General features: G+C 38.2%; 1 protein-coding gene across 1 annotated transcript in view; it reads left to right on the forward strand.

Moving 5' to 3' along the window:
- Positions 1-1,906: 1,906 nt before the first annotated feature.
- Positions 1,907-24,805, forward strand: part of RNF17 (ring finger protein 17) — a 122,645-nt gene continuing 99,746 nt past the window's right edge. Inside the window, exons 1-4 of the mRNA XM_047077378.1 lie at positions 1,907-2,036; positions 4,182-4,276; positions 13,526-13,617; positions 23,903-24,014. Coding sequence (XP_046933334.1) covers positions 1,907-2,036; positions 4,182-4,276; positions 13,526-13,617; positions 23,903-24,014 — 429 coding nt within the window. The remainder of the gene's footprint in view (positions 2,037-4,181; positions 4,277-13,525; positions 13,618-23,902; positions 24,015-24,805) is intronic.

Consider the following 24,805-nt stretch of genomic DNA (forward strand, 5'->3'; position numbering starts at 1 on the left):
GAAAATATCTCCCCCGTTACCTACAATATATACGTGCTTTCAGGTAGGCTTGGGATTTGAAATATGCTGTCAGGGTAGTCTATCAAAACACAAGCCAAGACATTAAATTAAAGTGCTCCTAGATTCATCATGCATTGAGGTGCCTAAAGGAAGCAAAAATGAAATCTGGGGAAATGTATCCTTAATACAGGTCTTACAAGATTCCCACAGATAAACATTTTCAAACATGAGCTTAAAATCCAAAATTACAAAACATATGAAGAAACAAATCACCACGAATGAGGATTGGTAAAAATAATAAAATTGCATATTTATACCTCTGAAGAATATCAGAAAAAGGAATGTTGGGGTTATATAACAAAATAAGTGTGCTTAAAATATTAAAGTAATAAAAGATGGAATAAAAAACATGAGAAAGGAACATAATTCTCTCCAAAAAAGATCAGGCAAAATTTGAAATTAAAAAAAAGAGAATATCTAGAATTGAATAAAATGGTCACTGAAAATTTAAAACTCAGTGGTCATGTTAAATAGCAGATTATGTACGGCTGAAGAGAGAATTGATTAACAGGTATAGATATCTGAAAAAAATTCCCAGAATGCAGCACAGAGAGATAAAGAAATGGAAAATATGAAAGCAAAGTTAAGAAAGGTATAGAATGAAAAGGCCCTATTTACTGTCTAACAGGAGCTCCAGAAAAAATAACAAGGGAGAAATAATATTCAAAGAGATAAATGTCTGAACATAATATTTGTTTCTATTTTTTTAATAGAGGAGAAAAAAAGGAATATATGCAGGCAGTTATTCTTACCCTCTGAAGGCACTCTGCCATCTCTAGATGTTTCCTCCACAATATACCTGCCCCACTGCTACCAGATTACTTTAGCCCTTGCTCTTACAACTTCACTAGCACTCTACTGCTTGAAAGGTAAAGTCCAAACTCCTTAGTCCAATATTGAAGACTCCCCAAAATTCTACCCCAATATACCTTCTCCAAAAAGCTCACTTTAAGGAAATTAATGCTCTGACTTAATGGCCTACAAATTAAATTCCAGAGAGGCCACTGCATCTCCCACTCTGCTTAAGCCATTCTTTCTCTCTGGAATGCCTGATGTCCTGTTTACTCCTTAAAGTCCTACCCAGGTTTTAAGGTCTAATGTAAACCCCTATATCCTTTAGGAAGGCTAGACATCATCTCTTCAGAATGCGGTAATTCTTATTGTCTCTAATCTCCTCTGGCACTTAACACAAGCCACCCCAGCAGAAGTTACCGTTTTAGAGGTAGAGGGCTACATACCTCTCAAGCAGGAACCTGTTAGTTTACAAATGCTTAGCATCCCCAACTGCTCCCAGCAGTGCCTTGTATACCATTAACAACTATTAACGATGACCAGACTTTAGTTTGAAATTGTTAATGGAATCTCCCCACCGGTAGATACTGATAGGTTCTCCACTAAGGCTACTATTAGTCAAGCCCCCACATTTCCAGCACACAGGTTTAGGGCCTCTAGCCCTAATATATTGAGGGAAGAAGGATGACTTCAATACAAAAGATTGTTTTCTACCTGTAAAGTCGACAACAATTTAAGTAATAATACGCGAAATCTGAATTATGAATGCAGTAAGAGTGCTACGGGAGTGTGCTTTAGGTAAAAATCTGAAAGTAAGTGGTCCTTCCCTGACCTCCGGTGGCATCCTTCCTCAGACTGTACCTGCCCAAGTCCAAGCCGAAAACAGCCACCCCCGCACCTGGAATTCCGGACGCCCCAGCGTGGCAAGCTGAGAAGGCGGGCTAAACTCTTTGATTGGCTATCAGGAGCCGCCTGCCCTGAGGATTGGTCGCTGCCGCAAGGGACGCCGGGACTGGCACGTGGTACCCGTCCTCGGATCCCGAAGGAGGCCGCCATGGCGGCAGTACCTTCGACGGCTTGTTTCAGCCTGTCTGCCTATCAGCAGATGGGGAGGAAGAGTCGGCCGTGGGGCGCTGCCGAGATTCAGTGCACTCAGTGTGGAAGAAGGGAGTCCAGAGTTTCTGGTGAGGAGACCCCCATGGGGCCCAGCCCCGCCTTGGCCATCTGCCCTCCATAGGCTCTGTCCCAGTCAGGCTGCTGGGCCTGGAGACGGAGAGCAAGGCCTGTCCCGAGGGCTGGGAGCCGAGTGGGGTGGCAGTGTGGGGCGCTGCTCAGTTACAGCAAGGTGGACCTGGAGAACTGTGTCACAGGCCTCCCTGCGTGTCTGCAGCCCACCCTCGGGGCGGCAGAGACGTCCCCTGTGGTCAGGGTGGCTCCGTACCTCTCCGAAGCTTTCTCCACTTGGCACCTGCTTCTCTCCCTTTTTCACTGATTCTATTAGGGAATGGTGTGTGAGCTCTCTTGAGCGTTAGTTCAAAAACTCCCCCGGGTTCACAGATTCATGAAAGGGTAGATATAAAAATTTAGCCCATTGTCTTGTGATCAAGAAGTAACGAAATTTGATTTGCTTGTGTAGATTTTGTTGCAGGAGGAGTAACGAGTAGACCACTTTAAAACGTTCCAGGATTAGAAAACAGATATTTGGCATTGGAAGGGAAGCGTTATCGCTCAGTTTGGCTTAAGGCATTGTTTGGGAAACAATTCACTCTTTTTGTGCATCTTGTGTTTTTTCTTTGTACATCAAGGGGGGAAATCCACTGCACTCCTATGGATTTAGAATCTGCTCCAGTGAAAACACTTTCAGGTTACTTTAATGTAATTTAAAATGCCTTAGAGTGCTGTCTCTGGCAGGAGTTGTTGAATTTCAAACTGCAGTTGCTGAAGTCTTATTACCACTCCAATGACTACTTAACATTTATACTTTCATAGTGAAAATCGTTCATTTTCTCAGTCCCTCCGAGATGGACTCCATTTGAGAGATGTGAGTGAACCTTTGTAGAAAAAGTTGGTTAGTTGTGTTTTAAGGTGGGGAGCCAAGTTTCTCCTACTCTTTTTATCACAGCTGTTGCATAGAAAATCTCCATTGTTTGAATCAAATAAGCATTACCAGATAAAGTTTACGAACATGACCTTTTAAAATCACTCATGCTTCCATATGTTTGTATTACAATGCTCAGAAATACTAGGTGGTATTTAGGCATATAAAATTGTGGAAGTGCTTTGTAAGCTATGATGTATCACAGATTAGACTGGCACAATATCAGAAATTGTATAAGGATAGAACAGTTAAACAATTTTGATTTATTTGGAAATATTATCTCTGAAATTTAAATAGAGCTGTAAAATTTAGCTTGGTCATAAGCAAGTTTCAGATATTTCGCTTGGCTTGCAAACTAAAGCTTTTTTATCAAAAGAATGTAATTCTTATAAATCAGCAAGAACACTGTCTTTTGGCAATAAAATATAACTGATTTTATCTAGTGCTTTTCCTTTTTTTCTTACAAAGTGTTTTAAAATGACAACTTTTTGAAGTTACATAGCTAAAACAAATATGTTTACTATGATAAGCTTTAAATTCTATTGACAGCATTAAAATCTTGATATTAGGCTTTCACTCAGGATTATGGTATTTCCCCTCATAAATGCTAGGTTTGTGAAATTATCTTTATGTGGATCATGTATGTGTGACAGTAGTAGCATCTGGCTTCTGTCAAGTATCTTAGGTCATTGTAAGAGAGAGGTCTTGCCAGTGTCTCATATCTGCCCTCCCTGTTCTCTTCACAGGATTGGAAATATAAATTAGAGGCAATGGGAACAAATAGAAAGAGTATTGGACTTGGACACAGAACTAGGCTGGAGTCTAGATTATACCATTTAGCCACATCACCAAAAGGTTTATCGATTTCTAAGTTGAATGTAACCTTCCTAAGCCTACTTGGCTGTGATATGTACAAGGATCAAATGAAGTATGTCAGAACATTTTGTATGATTATAAGATATGGCAAATTCGAAGTAGTATCGGTACCAGAAACTAAATTAATGCAACAATATTACATAGCCCTGCTTGGCTTTCAATTTGACTTTTTCCCTCCTTCAGACTTAATAGCTTCTACTGAATTTTGTTTAACAGGTCCTGCATTTCTAATGAAACTTGATATCTCTTCCCATGTAAGAGTCCCTTCTTTTAACTTTTCCCTCTGATTAATGCTGCACATTCAATGCTGACAAACTGTAGACAGTTTAATTCACAGCAGAATTTCATTTCATAGGTCACCACCATGAACTTCAATGTGGACATGCTTTTTGTGAACTGTGCTTGTTAATAACTGAAGAACACAACACAATTATATGTCCTGATTGTGAGGTAAGTTTTATCATCTTTCATAGTCAGTATATTATAACCTACTGTTGAAAGTAAAAATGTTAGAGAAAACATACTTTTGTTAGAACCTGAAATTTTGAATTTTTGCTGCTGAGTCTTAAAGCAGCTTAACAAAAGATAAAGCTTTTTTTGATTTGTTTTATAATTGTTATGAATATTCAAGAAAATACAAAGTTAAAGTTTTACATTAATCAGCCTATATATTTTGACTCTTTTTAAAAATAAGTTTTTAAATTTTAGAGAGAGCAAGTGTGCAAGCAGGGGAGAGGGACAGAGGGAGGGAGAGGGAGAGAGAGAGAATATCTTAAGTAGACTTCACACACAGCATGGAGCCCAATACAGGCTCAGTCCCATGATCCTGGGATCATGACCTGAGCTGAAATCAAGGGTCAGATGCTTAACTGACTGAGCTACCCAGGCACCCCTTTGGAGACTTCTGTGGAAAATTGCCTCTTTTTAATTATTTTCATTTATTTTTTTACATTATTTTTAATGTCTATTCATTTTTGAGACAGAGAGAGACAGAACATGATTGGAGGAGGGGCAGAGAGAGAGGGAGACACAGAATCCAAAGCAGGCTCCAGGCTCCGAGCTCAGAGATACTAGCCCAGAGCTCAGTGTGGGGGCTTGAACCCACGAACTGTGAGATCATGACCTGAGCCGAAGTCAGACGCTTAACCGACTAAGCCACTCAGGCACCCGTATTTTTATTTATTTTTTATGTTTATCCTAATTTTTACTGTTTCCAATGATCATTTTTGTTTATTTTTTCAAATTTTTATTTAACTTTTAGTTAACATACAGTTAATATTGGTTTCAGGAGTAGAATCCAGTGATTCATCAATTACATACAACACCCAGTGCTCATCATAACAAGTGCCCTCCCTAATCCCCATCCCTCATCTGGCCCTTCCCCCACCCACCTCCCTCCATCAACCATCAGTTCTCTAAGAGTCTCTCATGGTTTGTTTCTCTCTCTCTTTTCCCCCATCCCATATGTTCACCTGTTCTGTTTCTTAAGTTCCACATATGAGTGAAATCATGTGGTATTTATCTTCTCTGATTAACTTATTTCACTTAGCATCATGCATGTAGCTCAGTCTGTGTCATTGCATATGGCAAGATTTCATTCTTTTTGATGACTGAGTGATATTCCATAAGAATGTCTTTTAACACACACGCACACACACCATTCATCTTTATCCATTCATCAGTTAACGGACATTTGGGCTCTCTCCATAGCTTGGCTAATGTTAATCATGATGCTGTAAACATAGGGGTGTATGTCCCCCTTCAAATCTGTATTTTTGTGTCCTTTGGGTAAATACCTAGTAGTACAATTTTTGGATCTTAGGGTAGTTCTCTTTTTAACTTTTTGAGGAATCTCTATACTGTTCTCCAGAGTGACTGTACCCGTTTGCAGTCACACCAACAGTCCAAGAGTGTTCCCCTTTCTCTGCATCCTCGCCAACACCTGTTGTTTCTTGTGTTGTTAATTTTACCCATTCTGACAGGTGTGTGGTGGTATCTCATTGTGGTTTTGATCTATATTTCCCTGATGATGAGTGATGTTGAGCATCTCTTCATGTGTCTGTTAGCCATCTGGATGTCTTTTTTGGAAGTGTTTATTCATGTCTTCTGCCCATTTCTTAGTTGGATTGTATGTTTTTTGGATGTTGAGTTTGGTAAGTTCTTTACCGATTTTGGATACTAACCTTTTATCAGATATGTCATTTGCAAATATCTTCTCCTATTCTGTAGGCTGCCTTTTAGTTTTGTAGATTGTTTCCTTCACTGTGCAAAAGCTTTTTATTTTGATGAAGTCCCAATAGTTTATTTTTGCTTTTGTTTCCCTCGCCTCTGGCGACATATCTGGTAAGAAGTTGCTGTGGCCAAGGTCAAAGAGGTTACTGCCTGTGTTGTCCTCTAGGATTTTGATGGTTTCCTGTCTCACATTTAGGTCTTTCATCCATCTTGAATTTATTTTTGTATATGGTCTTTTTTTTTTTTTTTTTTTAATTTTTTTTTTTTCAACGTTTATTTATTTTTGGGACAGAGAGAGACAGAGCATGAACGGGGGAGGGGCAGAGAGAGAGGGAGACACAGAATCGGAAACAGTCTCCAGGCTCCGAGCCATCAGCCCAGAGCCCGACGCGGGGCTCGAACTCCCGGACCGCGAGATCGTGACCTGGCTGAAGTTGGACGCTCAACCGACTGCGCCACCCAGGCGCCCCTGTATATGGTCTTTTTACTTATTTTTAGTGACATATATTCCTTTCAAGTCTCTACCTTTCTTTACCACGCCAATAGCATGCAAGGAAATTTTGAACTCTCCCTGACCCTGAAACTTTGTGTGTTATCGAATTTATATTTGTAGAGATGCCATAGTTTAAAAAGAGAAACAAAACAGTAGCCTGAAGTTAACTTCACAGGCACTAAAAAAGTACAGTTGCACTAGGATTAAAATCTATAGACCCATAATAAAGTAAAATTTAATGAACATCCTTTGCATTTGCTACAAATACAAATGTAGTTCAATTTATATAGTATGTCCCTGGAAAATTGTCTTTTAATCTGTAAATTCTTTTTCTTTTTTTTTTTTTTTTTCAACGTTTATTTGTTTTTGGGACAGAGAGAGACAGAGCATGAACGGGGGAGGGGCAGAGAGAGAGGGAGACACAGAATGGGAAACAGGCTCCAGGCTCTGAGCCATCAGCCCAGAGCCTGACGCGGGGCTCGAACTCACGGACCGCGAGATCGTGACCTGGCTGAAGTTGGACGCTTAACCGACTGCGCCACCCAGGCGCCCCTCTTTTTCTTTTTTTTAGGTTTACTTATTTTGAGAAGGAAAGCATGGGAGTGGGGTGCAGAGAGAGAGAGGGAGAGAGAGAATCTCAAGCAGGTTCTACAAGGTCATAGTGGTCATGATGCAGGGCTTGAACTCATGAATCTTGAAATCATGACCTGAGCCAAAGTCCGACACTTAATCAACTGAGCCACCCAGGCACCCTTTAATCTCTAAATTCTTAATGTTCCACTTGAGATATCAGATGATGAGGATTTGTAGCCATTGTTTTCTGTCAGTGAGACAAACAAGATAGAAGCTGAAGATCTGGAATGCAGTCATAGTTCTGTCACACAAAGCCTGAGTTTCCTCATTCTTGAGATGGAAATAATACCTACTTTTCTTATAGGATTGTAAGTCAAATTTGAGTTATGTAAAAGTTCTCTACAAGCTTCAAGACCATTCAAATAAGTGTTATAATCAACCCATGATCATTTAGGTGTGGATTAATTGGTTTGTAGGTTAAACATGGTAAAAAAAAAAAATAACATACATACATACATGTAAATTTGTGAAGGTTTGAATTATAATGGAAACATTTACATGTTAAAAGATGTCTATTTTGGAATTACATACTTCACAAATTATGGCCTTTATTGTGGGAAATTCCTTTCTCCTGTCCTTTTTTTGACATTGGGTTCCTCAGATGTGGCTTCACTACATAGTTAAAGGGGAGCCTAGTTCCTGTGGTTGTAATGGAAGATCCCTGACAGATTCAGTCTTGTGGTGGGAAAGGGAATAAACAGGCAACTGGAACTGTCTCTGCTTATATCCATCCTGTTATAATACTCAAAAAAACAGAGACATTTATTAGAACAGTAACCTTTCCCTTTCTTGGCAAATGACTTCATGCTTAGTGTCTTAAATCATTATACTTGTATTATTTTGAATAACATTTACATGAATGTTTATGGTACATTTACAAATGCTAGTTTTGATTTTATGGTTATGATAAATCTATTTTGTATCATTTTAACTAGTTCTGACTCTTACTTCAGGAGATCTGTTTCATCCTTCCCCTTTCTCCTCTTGTGCTTTTAGCCCAGGGAATTGACAAGGAACTATAATCAGAGTCTTCACATGCGCTAAAGCTGATCCTTATTTAAGGGAGTCCCTTCAAGAAACCTTCCTGAAATCGTTACCACTCTTTTTTAATTTTTGAGAGAGACAAAAAATGAGCAGAGGAGGGTAGAAAGAGAGGGAGACACAGAATCCAAAGCAGGCTCCAAGCTGTCAGCACAGAGCTGGACACAGGGCTCAAACTCACAAACTGTGAGATCATGACCTGAGCCAAAGTCGGACGCTTAACTGACTGAGCCATCCAGGTGCCCTGTTACCACTCTTTTATTAGTTTTTAAAATGTAGATTTTTGTGGGGCGCCTGGGTGGCGCAGTCGGTTAAGCGTCCGACTTCAGCCAGGTCACGATCTCACGGTCCGTGAGTTCGAGCCCCGCGTCGGGCTCTGGGCTGATGGCTCAGAGCCTGGAGCCTGTTTCCGATTCTGTGTCTCCCTCTCTCTCTGCCCCTCCCCCGTTCATGCTCTATCTCTCTCTGTCCCAAAAATAAATAAACGTTGAAGAAAAAAAAAAAATAAAAAATAAAATGTAGATTTTTGCTTATATCTAATATTTATTTTGAATAGGAGAATGAACTAGTTTAAATTAGTAAAAAGACTGAATTTATAGACTATTTGAGTAATGTAGTTTATTATTTTTATATTACATGCTCTTTTCTAAAAAGTAAGATTTAAATACTTATGTTCACGTTAAGTTTATATTTATGATTTATCTTTAATGTTGAAGGCCTAGGTATTTAAGCCTAAAATGATTCTATTCCGGATTAATAGATATACTTATGTTCTTATTTCTGAGTTTGGGTAAACATGAATTTATCTACCGGTATTTTTTTTTTTTTTAAGAGAGAGAGAAGGAGTGGGGGAGAGGGGCAGAGGGAGAGAGAATCTTAAGCAAACTTCACACTGAGCCCCAATGTGGGGCTCAGTCCCATGACCCTGGGATCATGACCTGAGCCAGAATCAAGAGTTGGACACTCAACTGACTGAGCCACCCAGGCACCCCTATCTACCAGTCTTTATCTTTCATAGTTGTATGGTTTTTGATAACATTGGTTCTTTGCTTTTGATTGATATTAATGGTTACTTCATAAGCATTCTACATTTTGCACAGCAAGATGGCAGATTTTGTTCATAAGATCATACTTAGGTATCATTCCAGAAATACTGACATTGTATTGATCTATTGGACCGGAGTCCAAAAATATACCGTGTGAGAAGGGAAGGATAAGTTTTCTAATCAATAGATAATTACTATCTATTACCAGTCCCATGTGGATTAGAAATGTTAACATGCAAATTAAACATTTAAACTAAAAGAAAGTACAGATAATTGCATAATCTTGGATGGGGAAGCCTTGTTAAAACCTATCACTGAAAGCAAAAACCATAAAAGAAATACTGGCTAAATTTGACTGCATTGTTTCATTTACAGGTAGCAAAAACAAGCAAAAAACTCACCACAAATAGCAAACTGAGGGTTGCTGGAGGGGAGGTGGGTAGGGGGACGGTTTAAATGGGTGATGGGTAAGAATTCTACACCTGAGGCCAATATTAACACTGTTTTAACTAACTGGAATCTAAAAACTTGAAACTAAAAACAAAAACCAGTGATAATTACATAATTTTTATTTTTTTTTATTTTTTTTAACGTTTATTTATTTTTGAGACAGAGAGAGACAGCATGAACGGGGGAGGGTCAGAGACAGAGAGGGAGACACAGAATCTGAAACAGGCTCCAGGTTCTGAGCTGTCAGCCCAGAGCCCGATGCGGGGCTTGAACTCACGAACCGGGAGATCATGACCTGAGCTGAAGTCGGACGCTTAACCCACTGAGCCACCCAGGCGCCCCTCTAATTACATAATTTTTTTAAAAATGACAAGCTTTGAGGGTCGGGGAGAGAACCTGTTTTATATATTACAAGTTAAGAATCTGTATGCAATTTTAACTGAAGTCTTTTAGGTCAGTTGTATTTAATATTTTCTTAAATTTTCTGGAAGAGGTGTCCTCTCAAATCTGTTGATAGTAACATTAATCTCTTAACTGTGAAATGCTAAACCAAAGGGGGATAAGTGAATAGGCATATAGAAATTAAGGTTTTAGCTGCCAGTTTGGGGGTGGGATATTCTCAAAAAATAACTTTCAGTCCAATGTGTTGTGTTAATAGTAACACTTTTTCAGGATGCCTGGGTGGCTCAGTTGGTTCAGTGTCCAATTCTTGATTTTGGCTTAGGTCGTGATTTCACAGTTCATGAGATGGAGCCCCAAGCTGATAGCAAAGAGCCTGCTTGGGATATTTCTCTCTCTCTCTCTCTCTCTCTCTCTCTCTCTCTCTCTGTCTCTCTCTTTCTCTCTCTTTCTCTCTCTTTCTCTTTCTCTCCCCCTCTCTCCCTCTCCCTCCCTCCCCCCCTGCCCTGCCCCCTGCACATGAATGTGCTCTCTTCCTCTCTCAAAAAGCATTAAAAAAAGTAACATTTGCCTCCTAATTATCTTATAATACAAGACTATCTTTGGTCTATTATACTTAAAACCTTAGGGGCACCTGGGTAGCTCAGTCGGTTAAGTGTGAGACTTTGGCTCAGGTCATGATCTCACAGTTCATGAGTTCAAGCCCTGTGTTGGGCTCTGTGCTGACAGCTCAGAGCCTGGAACCTGCTTCAGATTCTGTCTCTCAAAAATAAATAAACATCAAACAAACAAACAAAAAAAACCTTGACAGACATCCTCTCCCCCACCAAAAAAGTATATTTAAATGGGTGACTATAACATGTAGTAATCAGCTTTATTTCTCGTAGCAACATTAACTTTCATTAGAGTCTCCTACAATTACTTTTTTAAAAAGTGCATGTGTGCAAATTTAAGTTAAATCAGTCGGTAGTACTATGTAGAAGGAAAGATGAATTTTTAACTCAAAATTGACTTCCCCTTTGGGGGTGCCTGGGTGGCTCAGTCAGTTGAGCATCCGGCTTTGGCTCAGGTCATGATCTCGTGGTTTGTGAGTTCGAGCCCCGCGTCAGGCTTTGTGCTGACACCTCAGAGCCTGGAATTGCTTCAGATTCTGTGTCTCCCTCTCTCTCTGCCCCTCCCCTGCTCATGCTCTGTCTCTCTCTGTCTCAAAAATAAACAAAACATTAAAAAAAATTGAGTTCCCCTTTAATAGCAAACAGTTGGGGCCACCTGGGTGGCTCAGTCGTTTTAAGTGTCTGACTTAGGCTGAGGTCTGATCTCACAGCTCCTGAGTTCAAGCCCTGTGTAGGGCTCTGTGCTGACAGCCCAGAGCCTAGAGCCTGCTTAGGATTCTGTGTCTCCCTCTCTCTCTGCCCCTCACTTGCTTGCTCAGTCACTCTTTCTCTCTCTCAAAAATAAATAAAACATTAAAAAAAATTTTAATAGCAAACAATGAGTATAGCTAATGTATAGACCTTAGCTGGCTTTTGAACATTGGCCGATATCCTGCAATTACTTTTAATGGCTATGTAACAAACCATTGTACATAAGTTCTGTAATTATTTACTAATACCTTTATTATAAACATTTAAGTGGTTTTGAAAATTTTTCACTATACCTTTAAAAATATTTATTTGTTTTTGAGAGAGAGAGACAGAGTGCGAGCAGGGGGAGGGGGCAGAGAGAGAGACAGAGAGAGAATCTGAAGCAGGCTCCAGGCTCTGAACTGTCAGTGCAGAGCCCCATGCAGGGCTTGGACCCATGAACTGCGAGATGCTTCCAACTGAGCATCAGATGCTTAACCAACTGAGTCACCCAGGCACCCCAGTTTTTCACTATATCTGTATATAATTCTTCAAAACCACCCCTCCCCAAAAAATTCTGAGCCAGTTCTGTTAATTTCTAACTCCAAAACAAATTAATGTTTGAATTTGTCATATTTACTTTAATGTTTGGCATTTTGATGGGCGAAAAGTAGTTATTTTCTTACTTTAAACTTTAATTCCCTGACTACTAGTGAAATAGAGCACCCTCATATGTTGACTTCAAGCTTCCCTTTTGGGAGAATCTTTAATAGATCTTGAAATATACTTTGGATATTTCCCTTTTGAATTGTTTTTTTTTCCCTAACTTGTAAGAAGAGTTCATGTGATAGGGATATTAATATCTTATTCTGTATATCTTAACTATTTTCTACCAGTCTTTCACTTTTTATTACATTTAGCCTTTCAGGAATGTTTCTTTTACTTGTTTTCCTCCTCTTTAATGGTTTCTGGGTTTTAATTAGACCTTTCCATTTCAGAGTTATATATGTATTTTGTATGCTCATTTCATTTTATGATACATATTTAAATATTTTATAATATGTGATGTTAGGTGGGTGTATAACATCATTCATCATTCTTCAAAATGATTAGCTGACTTTCTCATACTACTTGTTGAATAATCCTTCCTCTTTTTATTTATTTTTTAGTTTTTAATGTTTATTTTTGAGAAAGAGACAGAGCATGAATGGGGGAGGGTCAGAGAGAGGGAGACACAGAATCTGAAGCAAGCTCTAGGTTCCAAGCTGTCAGCACAGAGCCTGATGTGGGCTCGAACTCACAGACTGAGATCATGACCTGAGCCGAAGTTGGATGCTCACCCGACTAAGCCACTCAGGCACCCCTCCTTCCTCTTTTTAATTGAAATGCCCCTTGTATTCTGTATTAAGTTTCCATATATATATATGGATCTGTTTCAAGGCTCTATTCTACTCATTTATTGTGCCAGTACCTTAGCATTTTAATTACATTAGCTTTATTATCTGGTGGGATAAATAAATCTCTACTGAATGATATGTTGAAATTTTTGTAATTCTCACATAATATATTTTCCATATGGACTGTAGAATTGTATTAATTTTATATTAGATGTATTTAAGGATATTAAATCTTTGTCTCCAGGAACTGGACATTATTCATTTATTCCGTTCTTGTTTTATGATCCCCAATAAATTCATTTTCTTTTCTTAGAACTTTTTTCTTACTAAATTTATTCTTAAATATAATTGTAGAGTTTGAACATAACTTGAGATGTCATTGTGAATATTTTAGAGTAGATTTTAAAAGTATCATTACAGCTATTTCCTTTAGAATTGTGGTAGAATTAAGCATTTTAATTAATGTTCTGTTTAATTAATAGTTGCCAAAATTAGATTTCTTCAAATATTAAAATAGGGTAAAAGCATCATACATGAACAGTTTTTTCTTTGATTTAAAGAGAATCTTTAAGATTATCGACTTTATCTATGAATGGCACACTAGTTGTTTGAATTCCAGATAAACAGAATTTGTTGAATGACTTTGTTTTTATTCTTGACCTAAGGTTGCTACAACTATAAATATGAGACAAGGATACTACCCAACAGATGGATGTATTAAAGAAGATTCTTTTATAGAAAAACTGAAGGCTAAAAAGTATGTTCTATATGCACTTATTTTAGTATTTAAATTTCATGTATTTCTGAAAGGATAATTTTAGCATCATTGGTAAAATGTCATTCTTACATCAGTGTTTCTACCCCATTGCTTATAGAGTGTTCTTTATCTGTTTTACATTTTTTTGAGTATAGTTGACATACAATATTACATCATTTTCACAACAGTGATTCAACTTCTTTATATGCTCACCACAAGTGTAGCTACCATCAGCATACAGCACTATTACAGTATCATTGATTATATTCCCTGTGCTGTTCCTTTATTCCAGTGACTTACTCATTCCATAACTGGAAGCCTGTATCTCCCATGTAGAGTGCTCTTTTATAATTTGTCTTAGCTGTTAATGGAATGGACAAACTCCTACAGAAGCAACATTAATTTGTCCTTATTTAAAGTGGCGGGGGGGCGCCTGGGTGGCGCAGTCGGTTAAGCGTCCGACTTCAGCCAGGTCACGATCTCGCGGTCTGTGAGTTCGAGCCCCGCGTCGGGCTCTGGGCTGATGGCTCAGAGCCTGGAGCCTGTTTCTGATGCTGTGTCTCCCTCTCTCTCTGCCCCTCCCCCGTTCATGCTCTGTCTCTCTCTGTCCCAAAAATAAATACACGTTGAAAAAAAAATTTTTTTTAAGTGGCGGGGAAAAAGAATGCAAGATAAAGCTGAGATTATCATTCTAGCAAAAGTTACTGTGGTACTGGCTGAGAGTAAGATGTGGTTAAATAACCTATTTCTGTATTGATTCTTAAGTATCACGAGTATGATACAGTGGAGGACTTTGGAAAGAGATGGTTTGAGAGGTGATTGATAAAATGAAAAGTGATAACTTGGAGATTCTTTTATTTTTCCTTTCTTCCATAAGACTGTGTGTGTGTGTGTGTGTGTGTGTGTGTGTGTGTGTGTGTGTTAGTAACGTAGAGATTTTTTTCTCAATTGGTAATGCAGAGATTTTTTAAAAACATATCCCACCCAGCTGGAAACCAGCACCTGAGTTATTTTTTATTGCACTTATTTATTTATATATGTCTTCTGTTAGTCTGTAAGCCCCTATAAGGGCATGGACCACATTTTATTGCCTTCTACATCCCTGGTGCCAAACACAGTAAACATGTAATAAATGTTGTGTTAGATGAAATACTGTGATATTTTGACACTTGCTAGATTTTTCCATGTTTCAGTCCTCTAAGTAAGTTTACTTTTATGGTTGACTATGGAATGGATCAATGTGAAAAAATAATAAAGTTTTACTTTGCAACTTTATGAGAGTTAAAGAAACTTATTATTAATTCGCTGAGACCCTACTCAGATGGTAATTATATTTTTGTATAAGTTTAATTTTTTAAAGCATATTTAATGTGGTCATAAATTATGTGGGAAATAAGAGAAATACAGGAAACCCTTAAGGAATTATTTCATTTGAAACCTGTCATTTTTTTTTTTTATTGTCAAGTTAGCTAACATACGGTGTAGTCTTGGCTTCGGGAGTAGATTCTTGTGATTCATCACTTACACACAACACCCAGTGCTCATCCCAACAAGTGCCCTCCTCAATGCCCATCACCCATTTTTCCCACCCACCCAACCTGTGCCCCCATCAACCCTTAGTTCTCTGTATTTAACAGTCTCTTATGGTTTGTGTCCCTCCCTGCTTGTATCTTATTTTTCCTTCCCTTCCCCTATGGTCATCTGTTAAGTTTCTCAAATTCCACTTATGAATGAAAACATATGATATCCATCTTTCTATGACTGGTTTACTTCACTTAGCATAATACCCTCCAGTTCCATCCATGTAGTTGGAAATAGCAAAAATTCATCTCCGAATAGTACTCCATTGTGTATATATACCATATCTTCTTTATCCCTTCATCAGTTGATGGGCATTGGGCTCTTTCCTTAATTTGGTTATTGTTGATAGCGCTGCTATAAACACTGGGGTGCTTGTGCCGTTTTGAATCAGCACTTCTGTATCCTCTGGATAAATTCCTAGTGGTGCAATTTCTTCATCGTGGGGTAATTCTATTTTTTGTTTTTTGAGGAACCTCCACACTGTTTTCCAGTTTGCATTCCCACCAGCAGTGCAAGAGGGTTCCCCTTTCTCCACATCCTCACCAACATCTGTTGTTTCTGGAGTTGTTAATTTTAGCCACTCTGGCGTGAGGGGGTATTTAAATGTAGTTTTGATTTGTATTTCCCTGATGATGAGCAATGTTGAGCATCTTTTCATGTGTCTTTCTGCAATCTGGATGTCTTCTTCGGAAAAATGTCTATTCATGTCTTCTGCCCATTTCTTCACTGGATGGTGTTTCAGGTGTTGAGTTTGGTAAGTTCTTTATAGGTTTTTGATACTAATCCTGTATCTGATGTGTCATTTGCAGATATCTTCTCCCATTCCATGGGTTGTCTTTTAGTTTTGCTGATTTTTTCCTTTGCTGTGCAGAAGCTTTTTATCTTGATGAGGTCCCAATACTTCATTTTTGCTTTTGTTTCCCTTGCCTCCAGAGACATGTCAAGTAAGAAGTTGGTGTAGCCGAGGTCAAAGAGGTTGCTGCCTGTTTTCTCCTCTAGGATTTTGATGGTTTCCTGTCTCACATTTAGGTCTTTCATCCATTTTGAGTTTATTTTTGTGTATGGTGTAAGAAAGTAGTCTAGTTTCATTCTTCTGCATCTTACTGTCTAGTTCTCTCAGCACCATTTGTTAAAGAGACTGTCTTTTTTCCATTGGATATATTTTCCTGCTTTGTTGAAAATTAGTTGACCATATATTAGTGGGTCTATGTCTGGGTTCTGTATTCTATTCCACTGGTCTATGTGTCTGTTTTTATGCCAATACCATATTTCCTTGATAATTACAGTTTGTAATAGAGGCTAAAGCCTGGGATTGTGATGCCTCCAGCTTTGGTTTTCTGTTTCAATATTACTTTGGCTACTCGGGGTCCTTTGTGGTTCCATACAAATTTTAGGATTGTTTGTTCTAGCTCTGTGAAGAATGCTAATGTTATTTTGATAGGGACTGCATTGAATATATAGATTGATTTGGATAGTATTGACATTTTAACAATATTTGTTCTTCCAATCCATTTACATGGAATGTTTCTCCATTTCTTTGTGTCTCCTTCATTTTCCTTCATAAGCTTTCTATAGTTTTCAGCATACATATCTTTTGCATCTTTGGTTAGGTTTGTTCCTAGGTATTTTATGGTTCTTGGTGCAATTGTAAATGGAATCAATTCCTTGAATCTCTTTCTGTTGCTTCATTATTGGTGTATAGAAATGCAGTCAATTTCTGTATATTTTATATCCTGCAATTCTGCTGAATTCATGTATCAGTTCTAGCAATTTTGGGGTGGAATCTTTCGGGTTTTCCATGTAGAGTATCATGTCATCTGGAGAGAATGAAAGTGTGATTTCTTTGCCAGTTTTGGAGGCCTTTTATTTCTTTGGGTTGTCTGATTGCTGAGGCTAGGACTACCAACACCATGTTAAACAAACACTGATGCATGTGGACATCCCTGTCGTGATCCTGATCTCAGGGGAAAAGCTCTCAGTTTTTCCCCATTGAGGATGATATTAGCTGTGGGCCTTTCGTATATGGCTTTTATGACATTAAGGTATGTTCCTTCTATCCCTACTTTCTTGAGGGTTTTTATTAAGAAAGGGATGCTGTATTTTTTTTTAATTTTTTTTTTCCAACGTTTTTATTTATTTTTTTTGGGACAGAGAGAGACAGAGCATGAACGGGGGAGGGGCAGAGAGAGAGGGAGACACAGAATCGGAAACAGGCTCCAGGCTCCGAGCCATCAGCCCAGAGCCTGACGCGGGGCTCGAACTCACGGACTGCGAGATCGTTACCTGGCTGAAGTCGGACGCTTAACCGACTGCGCCACCCAGGCGCCCCAGGGATGCTGTATTTTGTCAAATGCTTTTTCTGCATTTGTTGACAGGATCCTATGGTTCTTACCCTTTCTTCTATCAATGTGTTGTATCATGTTGATTGATTTGCAAATATTGAACCAGCCCTGTAGCCCAGGAATGAATCCCACTTGATCATGGTGAATAATTCTTTTAATATACGGTTGAATTTGATTTGCTGGTATCTTGTTGAGAAATTTTGCATCCATCTTTATCAGGGATTTTAGACTATAATTCTCCTTTTTAGTGAAGTTTTTATCTGGTTTGGGAATCAAGGTAATGCTGGCTTCATAGAATGAGTCTGGAAGCATTCCTTCTGTTTCTATTTTCGGAACAGCTTGAAAAGCGTAGGTATTAACTCTTCTTTAATGCCTGGTAGAATTCCTCTGGGAAGCCATCTGGTCCTGGACTCTTATTTGTTGGGAGATTTTTGATAACCAGTTCAATTTCTCTGCTGGTTATGGGTCTGTTCAAATTTTTTGTTTCTTCCCATTTGCATTTTGGTAATCTGTGAGTGTTTAGTAATTTTTCCATTTCTTCCAGTTTGTCTAGTTTGTTGGCATATAATTTTTCATAGTATTCTCTAAAATTCTTTGTATTTCTGTGGTATTGGTTGTGATCTCTCCTTTCATTTGTGATTTTATCTATTTGGATCCTCTCTATTTTCTTTTTGAGACGTCCGACTAGGGATTTATCAATTTTGTTTATTCTTTCAAAAAACCAGCTCTTAGATTCATTGATCTATTCTACTGTTTTCTTGGATTTTATATTGTTTATTTCTGCTTCAATCTCTATTTCTCTTCTTCTGCTGTCTTTGAGCTTTCTTTGCTGCTGTCTTTCTAGTTCCTTTAGGTGTGAGGCTAGGTTGTGTATTTGGGACTTTTCTTGCCTCTTGAGATAGGCCTGGATTGCAATGTATTTTCCTCTTAGGACTGCCTTTGCTCCATCCCAAAGGGTTTGGACTGTCATGTTTTCATTTTCATTTGTTTCCATATATTTTTTTCATTTCTTCTTTAATTGGTTAACCCATTCATTCTTTAGTAGGGTGTTCTTTAACCTCCATGTATTTGGAGGCTTTCCAAATTTTTTCTTGCGGTTGATTTCAAGTTTTTTAGTGTTTGTGATCTGAAAATATGCATGGTGTGATCTCAATCCTTTTATATTGGTTGGGGGCTGTTTTGTGACCCAGTATATGATCTGTTTTAGATAATGTTTCATGTACATTCAAGAAGATTGTGTATTCTGCTGCTTTTGGATGAAAGTTCTGAATACATCTGTTAAGTACATTTGGTCTAATGTGTCATTCAGAGCCTTACAGTTTCCTTACTGATTTTCTGTCTGAATAATCTACCCATTGTTGTAAGTGGAGTATTGAAGTCCCCTACAATCACAGTATTACTATCTATACATTTATTTATGTTTGTGATTAATTGATATATATATTTGGATGCTTCCACGTTGGGAGTACAAGCATTTACATTTGTTAGCTTTTCTTGATAGATAGACCCCTTAATTATGATGTAATGCCCTTCTTCATTTCTTGTTACAGTCTTTGTTTTAAAATCTAGTTTGTCTGATATAAATATGGCTACTTTGGCTTTCTTTTGCCATCCAGAGCATGATAGATGGTTCTCCATGCCCTCACTTTCAATCTGCAGGTGTCCTCAGGTCTAAAATGAGTCTCTTGTAGGCAGCATGTAGATGGATCTTCTTTTTTTCCTTTTTTTTTTTTTTTAAATCCATTCTGATACCCTGTGTCTTTTGATTGAGGCATTTAGTCCATTTACATTCTGAGTTATTATTGAAAGATATGAACTTAGTGCCACTGTGTTATCCCTAGATTTCGTGCTTGTGGTGATGTCTCTGGTCCTTCATAGTCTTTGCTGCTTTCCACTCATATAGTCCCCCTTAGGATCTCCTGCAGGGCTGGTTTAACGGTCATGAACTCCTTCAGTTTTTGTTTGTCTGGGAAAGCCTTTATCTTTCCTTCTATTCTGAATGACAGGCTTGCTGGATAAAGGATTCTTGGCTGCATATTTTTCCTGTTCAGCACATTGAAAATTTCATGCCACTCCCTTCTGGCCTGCCAAGGTTCAGTGGACAGGTCTGCTACTACCCTTATGTGTCTACCCTTGTAGGTTGAGGCCCATTTGTCCCTAGCTACTTTCAGAATTCTCTCTTTATCTTTGTATTTTGCCAGTTTCATTATATGTCATGGTGTTGACCTGTTTTTGTTGATTTTGAAGGGAGTTCTTTGTGCTTCTTGGACTTGGCTGTCTGCTTCCTTCCCCAGATTAGGGAAGTTCTCAGCTATAATTTGTTCAAATAAATCTTCTGCCCCTTTCTCTCTCTAATCTTCTTCTGGAACTCCTATGATACAGATATTTTGTTTCATTGAATCACTTAGGTCTCTAATTCTCCCTCATTGTCTAGTAATTTTCTTTCCCTCTTTTTTTGAGATTTATCATTTTACATAATTTTATCTATTTTGCCTACTCTCCCCTCTTCTTTTTCCATCTTCCCTGTCACTGCATCTATTTTATTTTGCATCTCATTTATAGCATTTCTTAATTCATCATGACTATTTCTTAGGTCTTTGATCTTTGCAGCAATAGATTCTCTGCTGTCTTCTATGCTTTTTTTTCAAGCCCAGCTATTAGTCTTATGACTGTTATTCTAAATTCCTGTTCATATATATTGTTTATATCTGTTTTGAGCAATTCTGGCTGTCATTTCTTCCTGGTATTTCTTTTGAGGAGAATTCTTCCATTTCATCATTTTGGCTAGGTTTGTGTCTTTTACATGTTTTAATAGCTTGTTATGTGTCCTGTAACTGTGAGAACTGCTATATTAAAAAGGGGTCATACACTATCCAGGGCCTGGCCTTCAGGAGGTGTTTTTAGAGTGTGTTGGTGCACTCTGTTGTTGTGTATTTGGCTGCTCTACTCCACTGATCAGTCTTCTACAAAGCTCCTCCTTACTCGTCGTGGTGGATTGTTTAGACCTTCTGACAGGTGTGCTTTGATTTTTCGTTGAAGTAACCCTGAAAGAAAGGGAAGGGGACCTGATCCCATAGAAAGAGAAAAATGAAAGGGGAAAAAGAAAAAAAAAACAAAACAAGCAGAGAATCAGAGAAACTATAAGTCTTAATCCAGAGAAAGAGAAAGGAAAATAAAGAAGGAGATCTAGAAAAGGTGTAAAAAGAATAAAAATGCTGATTACACAAAGAAACAAAGCAGAGAAAGAACAAGAAGAAAATTTATATATATACATTAAGAATTGACCAAAAATCAAATCTGAAAGTATGAACCTGATTCCAAAGGAAAAAAAAGAAGAGAATATAAAGAAAAAGAAGAGAGAAGAGAAGGAAAGGAAGAGAAGAGGGGAAAAAAAGAGCAACAGACTAACATACAAAATCACAGGACAGGGGCATCTGGGTATGTCAGTCAGTTAAGCGTCCAACTTTGGCTCAGGTCATGATCTCATGGCTCCTGAGTTCGAGCCCTGCATCAGGCTCTGTGCTAACAGCTTGGAGCCTGGAGCCTGCTTCAGATTCTGTGTCTCCCTCTCTCTCTGCCCCTCTCCCACTCGTGCTCTGCCTCTCTCTCAAAAATAAACATTAAAAAATTAAAACTCAGGACATTTGTCTGTTGGTATCTGGGACCAGTGACTGTGCTGGTCTGGAGGAGAGGTCAGCTACCTGCTTTGGGTCAGTCTCGCTCCAGTAGATAAGCAGTTGCCAGGCACGGGGGGGTGGGGTTTAGTGTAAGCGGATCCTGCTCCATGGGGGCCACTGTCCTGTTCCCTGAAGCCCCACTGTGTTGATGATGGGGAGAAAAATGGTGACACCCCAGTCTCTCCTCCCCAGACCAGGAGTCTCAAACTATGCTGTTAAGGCAGCCCTTACAGGGTAGCATGGGCGGTGGGCTTGTCCTGCTCCACAGTTGTCCCACGCCTCCTAGGTGGTTAGCTTGGATTCAAAACCTGATGTCTTAAAGGATCCCACACCATGAAGACCCAGTTCTGGGGTAGCACTGCTCTGCCCTGCCAATATGGCTAGCACCTGCAGGATCTTTTGTCCTTGGAGGGGCAATATACCCTCTTTCCACAGCACTCAAGGGAGGGGACTGTTCTCTCCCAATGCACCCCTGAGATTGCTACCAGGCCGGAGGACTGGCTTCTCTCCCCACTAGCACATGCACATGGTCTGGAGAGTCATGCACTTTTGAAATCTCCATTCTTCAGCTCCTAAGGCTGTTTGCAGAGTAGAGACTGGTACTCTCCGTGTTTCTCATTCCCCAGTCCGTGGCCCGGAGAGGTTTTTTTCTTGTCCTAACACAAAACCACAATCCATAGCTTCTCTTTCTCTCCCTTTCGTCTCTGTACATAAAGGGATCCCTCCCCTCCATTGCCATGCTGTTTTATGTCCCCCAATTTGCATACACACACCTCTGTCCCACCAAACTATCTCCTTCCACCTGTGGAGATTTTTCTGTCATTCCCCAGATAGATTTCCTGTGTGTTCCAAGTGTTCTGACCTCAATACAGCTGTGTTTGAGGGAGGAGGGAAATCCTGGTCCCCCTACTTCTACACCATCTTAACTTCTTAAAACCTTTCCGTTTTGTTAATGGCACTGAGCATCTGTAAATCACTCTAGTTCCTCATATCCCATTCAGTTTGTCTCCTGTAAACCCTAACTTCCACAGTATCTTCCGTATTCATAATTTATCTTTCATTTCTACTTAGTCTTTTTTGACTACCTTCTTAGTACATCCATACTTTTCCCTGCTCCATGCTTCTTCATTACCTATCTAAATAAAATCCAAAATTTTTTAGACTTAGCATTCATAGTCTTTCACATGACTGCTGCAGCTTCTCTGTCTGGACTTAAACGGGTACTTCAACAGAAACCAAAAGAATAGTTATCTTTGTAGGTAGTAAACCACTTAGCTAAAGTCTGGCAGCTGGGTATTGAGAGAACCAGTGGAACTCTGGCTTACTGAGTACCAACCCCTATATTTGTATTCCTCCAGGCATTTCCTCCAAATGCTCTGTGTGAAATGATTAGAATCAATCTTTAGGAAGCTTTTTGGTTCCTTGTGACTCAATGGCCTCAACAAATTTGAGTCCCTGCAGAAGTCCAGCAGATGACTTACTAGGTGAGGTAGACAGAATTTAAACAATGAGTGGTATGAATTGTGGCAGACAAAAGAAGGCCCCTCCAAAGGAGGTGGCCCATTCTCAGCTCCAGTCAATTACTTCTGTGTGTTAAGACAAATCCAGTGTTGCCAAATCTTCCTTTTTATTCCCCCAAGAGAAGATAGACATCTAGACTTCTATGTGAAATTTTCTGACTTTTTAAAACTTATATAAGTTAAATATGATTATGTGTTTGTCTAGATATATATCATATGTAGTATGGTTATAAAGTGAAATTTCACTTTCGGAAGTAGATGAATCCATTTTAAGTACCCAAATTTTTTCCAAATTACTGTTTTTTTTTTAAATTCTCCATACCAAGTATACTTATGTTAGAACCTCCTATTCCCTAAATTCAGTAGATTGTGGTTTAAAATAATTGTTTATTTTTAAATAAACATCCCTTGATACATAATGTATTTCCTTCCTGATTTATCTTTAATATCTTGAAACAGGAATTGAAAAATGGACTTCTTGGGGCTAATGTATTCACATGTTTTCAAGAGCATGAATACTCACTTTTCAAAGTAATTGAATGTTTAAAATTTGTCTATTTTTTCTGTAAAGGTAACATATTTAAACAACATAATTTCTTCCGTAAACTATCTTAGGCTTATGACTAAGTAAACACCTAAGAATTTACTATATGTGAGCCAATATAGGGAGATACAAAAATAAAATAGGCAAAAAGTCTAGCATGTGTAGATAAGAAACTGAACTTTTTCTTTTCACATTAACTTACCTGGTAAATTCATTACCTTTTTGTAAATTATCCAGGCCTGTGAGTACATTCTATTAATAGCTGGCATTTGTATATAACTAATTGAGCTTAAAGGCAGTTCAGTGGCTATCAACACCTCTACCAAAAAATAATCAGGTAAGGAGAGGTAACTAGGAGATTAAAGCACAATTTATACTGTAAGCTCTTATTTTTAGGGATTTGCTAAGAAGTTGAATTCTTGGTTAAAATTAAGTTTTATATGAAAACCTGTTTAGCCATCGCTTCTCTCTTTGCTTATTATAAATGAGAACGAACAGTACATGTTAGTATTATGTAATACATCATATGAATTATTTTTGATGGACAGTAAAAATGAGAATAGAAGGTTAGAACTGTTATATTAATGTGGCATCTGAAATAATGTACTTGACATTTTTCAGGATAAGGAATTGTTCTCAGGACTTTAAAAAGACTACTGATCAGCTAACTATTGGTTTGGAACATTCAACATCCACACACAAGATTATTTTGAACTCCTCAACTGTAATGGCGGTATGAAAAAATGTTACTTATGAAGTAAGATGAAACCAAACATTTTTACTTTGTGTCTGGTAGCTTAATTATTGTCTCTTCTCAAGGTTCCTATAATTATAGATTTTTTGGAAGCATGAAGGTAAGCGGTAAGCCTATACTCCTTACTTGAATCTCTTGTTTTATTATAATTATACTTGAACAATTCTTATTTCTTCCTAAGGCAGCCCATTCTCCTTTGACCAACTCTGTAGTGTTCTTGACATTTAACCATATGTAGGTTCCCTTTGAACCTAGTTATTGAATCCTATTACATGAAACTTGTATAAAGTACAGGTTTTAAACTCTAAAGGTGATTTTTCAAATCATTTTAATGGCAGCTAAAAGGCCTAACATTTGCTATGATGATGATGGTGATGTTATTGTTGGAAGATTGAATCTTACCTGTTACTGTAAAATAATGTATTGTTTTAGTTTAAGATTAGAAATAGAATAAATTCCAAAATACTATTATTAAAGAGAACTTTGGTGATCTGGGGAATGGAGAAAGCACTTAATTTTGCTATCTTTTACTTCAAGTTTAAATTTTAACATGGCCAAATTATACTCTTCTTTAAAAACTTAATTTTTACATGTGTGTGCATTTATTGCCATGATAATTTTTTCAAAATAGTTTTAAGTTGCAGAATATTCCATTTTTTTAAAAAAGGTCTCTAAAAAAATCTGGAATACCATAATCAAAACTCTAAAATGTTAATGGTTTTGAATTTCTGGGTAAGTAGGATTGAAAGTGTTGTTTTTATTATGTTCAG

This window comes from Lynx rufus, unplaced genomic scaffold (assembly GCF_022079265.1).
Source record: "Lynx rufus isolate CCGP_SWC_20201006 ecotype Redwood Valley unplaced genomic scaffold, mLynRuf1.p SCAF_1, whole genome shotgun sequence".
NCBI lineage: Eukaryota > Metazoa > Chordata > Mammalia > Carnivora > Felidae > Lynx > Lynx rufus.